We start from the raw sequence: 12,131 nt of genomic DNA, 5'->3' as shown, positions 1-12,131 counted from the left end.
GTGACGCTTCATCACCTGCTTCAGGTGCTGCAACGTCACTCGTTTCTGTTCATGTCGCTACTTCTAGCACACCTTTCACAATGTGTCTGGCTTCCCCGAATACAGTGTGACAATTTTCGGATCGCCCACCTCCCTTGGGTGAGACCACCCGCGGTACTACTCTTAAACATCCAAGACAACCTACTAATGACAGTTCATCGATGATCACTCGAAAACGACCTACATGACACTCACTACCTTTGCGTACCGGGCTGTCGAGTGCGCAATGGACAAAATTATTTTCTTTACAAACGACCTCTCAAACGATTTATCTGTCTGATCATGGAATTGGTAAAACTCTTTTAGGGCAGGTTGGCCAAAATATATCTTTCCACACTCTTCGAAGCAGTGCACGTGTTGTAATTGTACAGAATTCAGAGCAAGCTCATGCTCTCTCCTGCATCACTTCCATAGATAACATACCAGTCACTGTTAGTAAGCACGCTACTCTTAATTCTTGCAGTGGTACTGAGGTCTTGCCACGTTCTATTGTACAGAGTGATTTTTTGTCTTGCAGTGATATTTTAGAACAATTAGTCCTTCAAAACCTCCCTACTCTAAAGGTAGATACATCCTGCCCGCTCGTGGGCAAAGGCACTTTCCTAGTAGCATAGCTAGTTTAACCTTCAACTGCCTTGAACCTCCGTCCTCCGTCTGTGTTGCGGGTCATCGTTTAGGGGTCCATCAAGTAGTTACCACCCCCCAACAGTGTCGTAATTGCTGGCGTTTTGGGCACCTCACTAAACACTGCAGATCTGCGGTGGAATGCTTGATCTGCGGTGCAGTAGATCATTCCAGTACGTCTTGTAGTCTTCCCCCCTCGTCTCAATTGCAAGGAGCATCATCCTTCCTTTTCCCGCCGATGCCAGGTCTGTCATAATGAACGAGAGATCCGTTCCCTTAAAGAGCGCAAGGGCCTCGCACTGTGGCAGTCTCTCAGCTCCACCTTCAAGGAAAATTTCCTTGTGTCCCGTATGCTCGAGTAGCCTACAGATCTCCAACCTTGACAGTCCTCCCACCTCCCAATCCCTCTGCGTCCGTGTCTTCCGGAGTCACCCCAGTTTCTAATGCTTTTGCAGTTTTATCCTCTGACACTCCTACCTCCACACCACTTTCTACTTCTACTTCATCTCGCTTGCTTACTTCTCAGTCTACTAGACCTCGCAGACATACACTTTCTTCACATCCGTCTCCTGTCCAGAATCTGTCTTCTACCTCGGAGCCTAGTTCTCACCCCCTTTCCAGCTCTTGCACAAAGGTAGAGGTTCACTCCCCCCCCTTTAGTGTAGTTCCCTCTTCCCCCCACCCCCCATCTTCCATAGTTGCCCTCCAACCTCCTTCCTCTAGTGTTACACTGCAGGATTCTTCTCTCCCAGCCAGCACATCTCTCCAGGCTCATACTACCCTGCCCTCCTCAGACCTCTTTGGTTGCCTCCATAGATACCCCGACCTTTACTTGCACTGCCTCTCCTGTCTCTGACATCATGGTATTGTCGGCTTCTTTATCAGCTGAGACATTAGACACTGTCTCTAGCTATATAGCGGAGATGACCCCTGATGGACACCAACACGCCTCCTTCTATCCCCTCTATTTCACGACCCATGCAACAATCTATTCCTCCCCAATATTCTAATTCTCCCTTACACACCGTTGCCCCCCACGTGTTAACTTGACTGATCCTCAGAGCCCATAGGTTTTATCGTTTCTTATTGTTATCATTTTTATTTCTGTACATAAGCTTCTAAGCTGTTGTGTTCTGAGCACCTCTGCAAAAACAGTGATTATGTGTGAGTGAGGTGAAAGAGTTGAGTGATGAAACTATTTTCTTTTTGGGATTTTCTTTCTTTTTGGGTCACCCTGCCTCAGTGGGAGACGGCCAACTTGTAAAAAAAAAAAATAATCTTTTTTACAGTGGAATATTTGTGCCCTTAGGGACAATTGAGGAGAACTCCAGTTGTTGCTCTCCCAGTTGTCCCCAGCATGTGTTGGGCTGCAAGAGCCCAAAATTTATTCTGCTGTCATTCGCCCTATTTTGGGCTACTTGCTGATACATTCTCCCAATCCTTTACCTGAAAGCTTGCTTCTTGTATGCGTTGACATACCGTATCAACAAGTTTTTATTCATTCCTGCTGCATTATACTGCAACTTGTTTTTATTTACACTGATGATTTACAGTTTGCTCTCTCTATCTTTCTCCCTCCCGTGCATTATGTATCTTTGATATCGCATTTTTAATTTCATCTCTGCCACCGCTCATATTGTTGTTGGGCGATTTTAACGCTCGCCATCACCTGTGGAGAGGGTCCCACTGTGACTCTCATGGTGATCAGTTGGAGACTCTCCTCGCATCTTGTCCTCTTCATGTTTTAAACACTGGTGCTCCTACCCATTTTGACTCTCATACTCGGTCTCTCTCCTGCATTTATCTTTCTGTTCCTCGCTCATTGCACTTGATTTTGCATAATCTGTTCTTCCAGATTTACACGATAGTGATCACTTTCCCATTGTTCTTACTTCTACTACGTATGCCTGACTGTTTCTTAGCCCTTGTTGGCAATTTGCTTGAGCAGATTGGGACTTATACTCCCATCTTACTGCCTGTTGTGAGTACCCCCTTTTGTCCTCTATTAATGAACTGGCACACCACTTTTCGACCTTGGTCCTAACTGCGGCGATGCATTCTCTCCCCCAGACCTCAGGTAGGGATTCTCAGGCATGTGTACCTTGGTGGTCGCCTACATGCACCCGTGCAGTGCATTTAAAATGTTCTGCATGGGGCCATTATCGATATAATCGCACTACGGAGCGTCTGTTGGATTTCAAGAGGGCAAGGGCAGTTGCCCGCAGCATCATCCATGACGCTAAGCGCACTTGTTGGCGAGACTGGGTGTCTACCATTAACTTGTCTTCCCCCATGTGTGCGATTTGAAAAAGGGTGCAGAAAATGTTTGGTAAGTACACTCTGGCCCAGCTCCCGTTGTGCAAGTTGCTGGAGTTGATGTTGTGGAACCCTTAGAAATTGCCACAGCAATCGGGAACTATGTTGCCCATCTCTCCCAAGGGCTTCACCTCTGTCCCTCATTTCTTGCATCTAAACCTACCCAAGAGCAGTTGCCCTTAGATTTCTCCTTCGATGGGTTGGAGCCATATAACGTACCTTTTACTCTTCAAGAACTGGAGTCCACGCTTTCCATTTGCCAGCCGTCTGCACCTGGACCTGATGATATCTACATCAGTATGCTTCAACATCTCCATTTTACGGCCCTTCCCGTTCTTTTATGTCTTTTTAATCTAATTTGGATGTGAGGGGTTCTCCCTCAACACTGGAAATCAACTGTTGTACACTATCTTTTCACAAACCACGCACCTCGGGACTTGACACCTCTCATTATCGTCTCATTGCCTTGTCCAGTGTGGTCAGGGCAATGAGACGATAGGTGAATAGACGATTGGTGAATAGACGTCTCATGTAGTTCTTAGAGACACGCAATAGCCTTTCCCCTCGCCAATATGGCTTTCGCAAAAGCCGCTCTACTGTAGACCCCTTGCTCCACTTAGATATGTGTATTCGCAATGCCTTTGCTAACAGCCACTCTGTCCTAGCAGTCTTTTTTGATCTAGAGAAGGCATGCAACACCACTTGGAGGTATAGCATCTTTGCCCAAGCCTACTCCTTAGGCCTCCGCAGTAATCTACCAAACTTTATCGCTGCTTTCTTGTTCAATACACATTTTCGGGTCCATATTGGTGCCTCACTTTCCTCGGACTCTGTACAAGCCGAGGGAGTTCCACAAGGTTGTGTCCTCAGCACTACTCTTTTTCTCTTAGCTATAAGTGACCTCCCTTCTGTTCTTCCTTCGCATATTTGGTCGTCACTTTCTGTTGATGACTTCACTATAGCTTACTCACGTGCTCACTGTCGATTAGTAGCAGCCTTTCTACAGGTTGTGATAGACCGAGTCTCCCATTGGACCACTTCTTACGGCTTTAAATTTTCTAGTACGAAAACCCGGTTCATTACCTTCACTAGATGTCCTCTTATTCTGGATAATCCCTTGTACTTACGTGGTTCATGTATTCCGACATGTGATACAGTCAAATTTCTGGGCCTGCTCTTTGATCGCTGGCTGACGTGGAGACCACACATTTCTTCCTTAAAGACAACTTGCCATGGTCGGCTATACACTATCTCCTTAAAGTTCTCTCTCATCGTTCATGGGGAGCAGATCATCGCAGTCTCCTCCAATTGCATTCCACTCTAGTCTTGTCCAAGCTGGATTATGGTGACCAAATCTATTCTGCGGCCTCTCCCACAACTCTAAGATCCCATTCATCACAAAGGTCTCCGTCTCTGCCTTGGTGCCTTTGATTCATCCCCTGTTAAGAGCCTCTATGCAGAAGCGAATATTCCATCCTCGTCCAGTTGCCATGATGCACATTGCATTTGCTGTTATGTTCAATCTCATGACCTCCACAATCCTTCCGTATATAGGCTGGTCACTGATGTTAATAGACGTTCTTTATTTGTTCGTCACCCCTGATTACTCCGCCCCTTTTCTCTCCGCCTCCATTCGCTCTTGTCTTCTCTTCAGTTACCACCTTTCTACGTTCAAGTAGCATCTCGCTTTTCGCTGTCCCCTTGGAAGTTCCAGCTGTTTAAGTCTGTTCTTTTCCACTGCCATGCGTGAAAGCCCAACTCCCTACGGAGGCTTCCCGCTCTCTTTTTCTTGACCACTTCCACTCTTTCTCATGCCATCGCAGTGTACACTGATGGTTCTAAGTCTTCTGACAGCGTCGGATTTGCAGCATTGTTTCCGGACAGTGTTGTGCAAGGACATTTATTATCCTCAGCTAGCATTTTTATGGCTGAATTTTATGCCATTCTTGTAGCACTTATCCATATGGCATTTATGCCTGTGCCACTATTTGTGGTCGTTTCAGACTCCCTTAGTGCTTTACAGGCTATGTGAAAATTTGATACACCTCACCCCCTAGTTCTTCATATTCAACTTTGGCTACGCTGTATCTCAAGCAGACACAAAGATATTGTTTTTTACTGGGTCCCTGGTCATTTTGACGTACAGGGCAATGAACAGGCAGACACTGCTGCGTGGTCAGCAATACGTGACCTCCCAGTTTCATATAGAGGTGTTCCATTCACAGACTATTTTGCTGAAATTCTACCCACCTTTGCACCAATTGGTAACAACATTGGTCTGATCTGCTCCATAACAAACTTCATTCTATTCAACTGAGTACACTGTATTGGTTTCTGGCCGTCGTCTTGTCATAAATGTCAGGGTTGAGAGACTACTCTATCCCACCTTTGCATCGGCCACACTCGTCTTACTCACGGGTATCTCATGGAGAGGCACCCTGTTCCTCTCTGTGAGAATTGTCATATTCCAGTATCTGTTAGCCACATTCTGTTGGACTGTCTGCTCTATGAGTGAGCATGCAGAATTTACATCCAATGTCATCTCTGCTCTGCTGCACTTTCTTTACCTTCCCTTCTTGCTGATGGACCCTCCTTTAATCCAGACTCTCTCATTGACTTTTTGACAGCAACTGATTTACTACACAAACTCTGAAGATGGTGCCTCTAGCACACTCCTCCGTCCTTTCTACCCTAATCTCTTGCTACCCTCTGCCCCCTGCATTATCCACTGCCCTGCCGCACTCCATACCCTAATAATCATCCCTCTCCCTCTTGCCACCCATTTCCCCTGCATCCGTCTCTGCCCTGCTGCGCTGTATAACCCTTGTGGTTTAACACTTCTTTTGATTATAATAATAATGCATGGGTTAAATTCTGGAAAAATCAGCGCATAAGCTGTAGTGAAGAACATATGAGAAAACTGGAATTGTATCCAGATTTGCCAAGCTGCTCTTTTTATATATATATATATATATATATATATATATATATATATATATATATATATATATATATATATATATATATATATATATATATATATATATTAAGTAAAAATTACTACAGTATAATGTGCCTCACATTTTCTTAGTCATTACTTGATGTAGACAAGATTGGTCAGCTGACACATTCACCAGGTGAGAATGTTATTGTATCAGAAGTTAAATTTCTTTATCGAATTGTATCAGACAAATAAGAACTCGCCACACCTGTACAAAATTGACATAGACCAAAGATAAATTAATTTTATAAAGCTAAAGCAAAGAAAAATTATGAGAGAGAGCATCATCTAGGTCATTCAGTACAGTTGAGCATCATCAACACGATAGCCAGTGTTACCTTGCGAAATTGGACCAAATAAATAGGAACTCGCCACATCTGTAAAAAAGAATTCAAGACGAATTCATTTGAGAAAGTAATAGCCAGGAAAAATAATGATATAGTGACCCTCCGTTTAACAGACTAATACAGGGGGGGGGGGGGAATGTCCATTGAAACTGACTGTTAATCTGAGTTATGAGAATATTTTACCATGATCATAATACTAGACAATTTTCGGATTTAACAAACTAAGACCATTAAATCTGAAAATAAATTTGCCTAGAAGACTACAGCAATAATGAATAATTCCTGATTTAACAGACTGTTAACTCTGGAACTGTGCATAAAATAATGGACTTCTTTGATTTAATGGACCAAGTCTCTCTCAACTGAAATGAATTTACCCAGTGGACAGTAAGAATAATGTACGTTTCTAAATTTAAAAAACTATAACATTTGTTTCAAAATTTGTCCAGCCACAGATTTTTGTCTGTTAAACCCAAAATCCATTAAATCTAGGGTTTATTGTGAAGGTGCTGGAAGCTGCACTGCCACTGGCCATCAACAAGAGATGGGAAAATCTATGGAGTGTACTACCCAAGTTTTAAGTACTAATAATAATTTTTTTTGTTCTTTTTTTAGATATATGGCACATAATACTGTATCATAATTTTTTATGCACTTTTTGAATTGCATTGCAACAAAACTGTGCTATGTGAATTCATATTATAAGAGGATTTACTGTAGTCTTCTATTAAATCACATGGTGTAAAATTGCTGAACATTTATTGCATGGAGAAAAATTAGGCTATTTTAAAAATGCATTTACAATTCATAAGTTTTTTTTATAATACATGAGATATATTTTTTTAAATATATATCAATCGTGTAGTGATACATTTTTGAGCACAGTGAACATTGGTTACGGTTGAAAAAATAAAAATACCTGTTGAAAAGTAATGTATAGTTATGTAGCTTTCTTAACCTGTAAAAATTGGCTACACATGGAAGGGTTAACATTCTTTTAAATTCCTCAAACTTTCATCTGTCTGCAAATGTTAAAATTAATGTGAATATACATTGTTACCTTTAGCCAGATTAAAAATATTAATTACGAAGACTAAGTGTAATATTATCTAAAAAAAAATTTGTGTGTGTATAAAGTCTCTTGTGCAGCTCCTCACCCCTCTCCTCTTGTGGCAGGAACAGCCCTTGCTAATAGAAGATTTACTGGAACAAGAAAAGCAAGAGCAAATGAAGCAGCAGAAGGCAAGTCATCACCAACAGCAAGAAAGTTTAGGACCAGTTGACCTTAATCTCAGCGACATGGATTATGAGAAACTCAAAGCTGATGTTCTCTCTGCAGGAAACCCATCAGTTGGCTTACCACCTATACCTGGTATGATATTGGAAAGTCTTTGTTTTGTATTACGAAAGAAGGAAAGAACAGGATAATGATAGAGTTTGTTTCAGAGATTGGATTAAGTAGTATGATTTTGGTATGACTTTAAATTCAGTATTATAATTTCTGTATGGTCTTTTGTTTTATCTCATGTATGTTCTTCTGTGGCTATTTCCTGTGTATGTGTGTGTGTGTGTGTCTGCCTCTGTGTCTGTGTGGGGAATGCCTCCTTCCAGGATAGGGTGGCTGCAGCTGTAGTGATGAACTATGAGCTGTTGTTTTCACTCACAGAAAGTAAAATCTACTTCTGAAGCTGTGACCCATGATTGGATAATACAGCTCTTTTGTGTATAGAGATTAAATGTAAGGTTTCATGTTGTCATTTCTGAAGGAGTCAGTTAACCAGATTTAACTAGGATTAAGGTAGTATTAGAGGGTTTGCTACTAGGCTCTCATATAGTTACTCAGTTGTTCCTCTCTGTTATCCCTTCCCTTATTGAGCTCACTGGTGGATGGGAGAATGGAGGGTTAAAGTCTGCATCTCCTGATACTTGTAAGCCTGCTGACAAACTACCATTCCTGGCATGATTGACACAAGAGTGCAGTGCCAATATAATATAGGCAGTGGGATCCAGAGCTGAAGCCACATTTAAAATGGTCATCCTAAATATATATTTTTTTGGCATATATGATTATTTATTTGTGGTTATCTGTTTGTAGATAAAGAAGCAAAGCTAATCTTTCAGTGTCCCATCTTCAGTATTTAGTCTGTATCAAGGCTTTTAAAGTTTCCAGTGTTTGTACCATTATCCTCTACTGTTGTAAACTCTTCCATTGATCCAACACCCTGTGAAGAAAAACTTAATTTTTTCAGCAGCTCTTCTTCCTTACTTTATAGTTATGGCTCCTTTTTCTGCTAGTTGATGGGATTAGGAAAGCTTCCTTATCTTTTTTATGATTAAATGTAACATAATAGGTAAATCACTTTTAATATTGAAGGAAATTTGTACTGCACTGTACTGTATTTGTTAAGCTAATAAAATGTATATACAACATTATCATATGTAGCTATCATAAAGTAATTGCACAATAGGAGGGCAGCAAGTTATGAGTGGCAATGGTGGTGTGCGACAGCCATACCAACGCATTGTGGGTCCACCTCAAGTGTCTACCCAAACAGCACATCAGGTACCAGGACCAGTCCAACCCATGACCCGCCCAGTGCGACCTCAAGGTGATCCTGGTATACATCCTGGTAAGTGTATCCCTTACAGTACCGTTTTTTCTAAATTTAAATTTTTTGAGGTACTTTATTGTATGCTAGTTTATGATGTTTTTTATATCTCATTTACTTTAGTAATTGTAATGCAATAGACTGTCGGACAACAAGCGCTCTGTTTACACCTTTTTGCTCTTAACCTTTAAACTGTGTCCAATGTACTAGTATGCAACTGACTTGTACACAATTTTTTATACCTTCAAATCCACAACCTACCAATATTTTTGACCTCATAACAACTCTCTGGGTCTTCCTCAATCCATTCATACGTTAGAAAAAATCTAAGGCCAGGAGGGCCCACACATTGCATTTTGGTTAACTACACAGGTGATGACTATGTTTCCGACGTACTAGTACGCCTAACTAGCATAAGTAAACAATGAAATCAGGAGCTGTTGTTCCACCACCAACTTCCCTACCAGCAAACAGTGTGTGACAGTGCCACAAAGATGACTTCATACCAAATTTATTACAATTTCATGATACTAACGGGGGAATTCAGTCACAAAGTACACTAAGTGTATTTAACTCAGGATAACCCAGTAAAGTCAAACATTGTGACCTATTTCCATATTTGGAGGAGTATTATACTGAAACAATTGTAATGTTATAAGTATTCCTTGTACATAGCATTAGAAGACCGAAATAGCAAAAAAAAAATTATGCTGTTTATGTACCACATATATAATCTATAGTCCAAGTGGATCAGTCTGGAGCATAACATTTTCCCATGTTTGAAGTGATAAAACACTTTTAAACACATCAAATATTATAAGATGCTATTGTAAATAGTATTAAACATTAAAGCAATTAAAAGAAAACAGAAAATCTTATGGCATCACTAAATTGAAAAATGTAAATATCACTGGCATATTTACGCTCCTGTTGCCCATAAGCGATAATTTTTTCACCAACTTCAACACACCATAAAATAATAAGTTTTTATCAGATTCCACTCGTTTTAGTTTTATTTGACTCCAAAAAATACTCTTTCATTCTAATTTTTTTTTTCCTCAAAATCTTCCCACACACACAGGAATTTTTATATGGGGGTCTGCTACAGTTTAAGGGTTAACACAGTTGCAAAATTGTGGCATATTTTTGGTGAACATACCATAAAAATTGGTTTACATGGAGTACACATAGGAGAAAATGTGGCATGCCCCATGTTCTTTCCCATCCTTCTTACAGTGAACTTCAGGGGAAGTCCATTGTCTTGGGAGAGGCCTATATAATGTACAAAACCTCCCATACCCAGTGTCCAATAACATACTTGGCCAGTGTTAGTTAATCAACTTTCAAATTTTTCATCATCCCATCTCATCTCTGGGTAGTAACCATGGCACCAAGAGGAATGCAAGTGATCCTGGAACTGCAGAGATTAACTATGAACATGAAAACCTTGGTGTTTTGAAGAAAATTGAGATTTTAGATAAGCTTTTGAGCAGCATATGTGTGATGGAAATAACATGAGCCTGTGGCCTGAATGAGACATCAGTTTGCACAATTTAGAAGAATAAGGCAAAGATATGAGCTTATGCAGTGAGTAACCCAGGTTATGACCTCCTGAAAGGAAAAGCAAATATTTATACAGTTTAACCTTGGTACTTGAACTTAATTCATTCCTGAAGGCTGTTTGGGTATCGAACGAATTCTTTCCAACCAATTTTCTTATTGGTTGGCTGTTATCACTAATCTTCGTATGCCCCATGGTGACTTATTTATGCAAAAAATATAAAAAACACCAAAAAATGCGAGGAAACACGAGATAGTTTACAGGGAAGTTCTGGCAGGTTGTGTTTCTTTGGTCGAATGCCGAGCCTTGTTCAAGTAGGGAGCTGTTTGAGTACCGAGGTTCCACTGTATTTCCACCCATACAACTCCCCCATGGCCACATACTTTCACCCACACCATCCCAACTAGTAGCCTCTCAGTTCAACCTGCCCATACAATTCCTCCCAGCACACCTACACCATTTACCCATTGCTATGTTTCCTGTTACCTGAAGACATCCCTTGCCCTGTTCATGCTCTCACCTACATCATTTTTCCATCCTTACGTCCACACTTTATTCAACTTTTCACCTTAACATGACATCTGAGTACCGAATCACTTAGACATCTACACACACTAACACACTGTCTATGCACTTGGTCATATAGCCACACACCACTTTCATTATTGCCCACACCAGTAAATGCACATTCACCCAGTACCCATCATCCACACTACCACCCACACCAAGCCACTGACACTGCCATCCATACCATCACTATCATACCACCATGTTGCTTCCAGCCTTCACCCCACACCCCTCCACTGCCCAACATCCTCCACCTCTCAACACTATCCTCCTGCTCCTACCCACACTCATCCACTATTCGGTCCCCCAAGCCCACACCAAACCTTTTCACTCAAACCACTTTAACATTTCCTGCTTAACCTCTCTCATGTACACCTCAACCACTCTAACCCCATGTTTATAACTTTCGTCCATTTACAATGAGTGGGACAAACAAAAAATAAAGTACCTCTGTTTTCTGGCAGAGATGTAGATGGCGGATTTTTGACTGATGCACATCACCGCATCAACCAACAGTTACATTATTTGCATTATTTTTACAATTTTGAGACCTATACAAAATTCATTTGGCTCTTTTTGGGGAGGTACTACCGTCCTGCCAAGTGAGTGTAAAACGAAAGCCTATAATTGTTTTACATGGTGTTAGGATTGCTGGTGTCTTTTGTCTGTCTCATATATATGCAAAATTACAGGTACGTCTTGCTACTTCTGCTTACACTTGGGTCACACTACACATTCATGTACACATTTATTTATACACACTCATCTGAGTTTTCTTTGATTTTATCTTAATAGTTCTTGTTCTTATTACTTTTCCTTTTGTATCCATGGGGAAGTGGAATAAGAATCTTTCCTCTGTAAGCCATGCGTGTTGTAAAAGTCAACTAAAATGCCGGGAACACTGGGCTAGTAACCCCTTTTCCTGTAATAATTACTAAATAGAATGAGAAGAAGAAAATTGTCAAAGTGGGATGTCTGAATGTGCGTGGATGTTGTGTGAATGATAAGAAAGAAATGATTGTGGATGTTATGAATGAGAAGAAGTTGGATGTCCTGGCTTTAAGTGA

The 12,131-nt window shown here is 41.0% G+C and overlaps 1 protein-coding gene across 1 annotated transcript in view; it reads left to right on the top strand.

The window, feature by feature from the left end:
- Positions 1–12,131, top strand: part of LOC128703308 (histone-lysine N-methyltransferase 2C) — a 394,589-nt gene that overhangs the window by 318,489 nt on the left and 63,969 nt on the right. The window contains 2 exon segments of the mRNA XM_070085312.1: positions 7,504–7,699; positions 8,796–8,957. Coding sequence (XP_069941413.1) covers positions 7,504–7,699; positions 8,796–8,957 — 358 coding nt within the window.

Source organism: Cherax quadricarinatus, chromosome 15, assembly GCF_038502225.1.
Source record: "Cherax quadricarinatus isolate ZL_2023a chromosome 15, ASM3850222v1, whole genome shotgun sequence".
Classification (NCBI taxonomy): domain Eukaryota; kingdom Metazoa; phylum Arthropoda; class Malacostraca; order Decapoda; family Parastacidae; genus Cherax; species Cherax quadricarinatus.
Note: the sequence above shows the minus strand (reverse complement) of the source record. Positions and strands in the feature narration are given on the sequence as shown.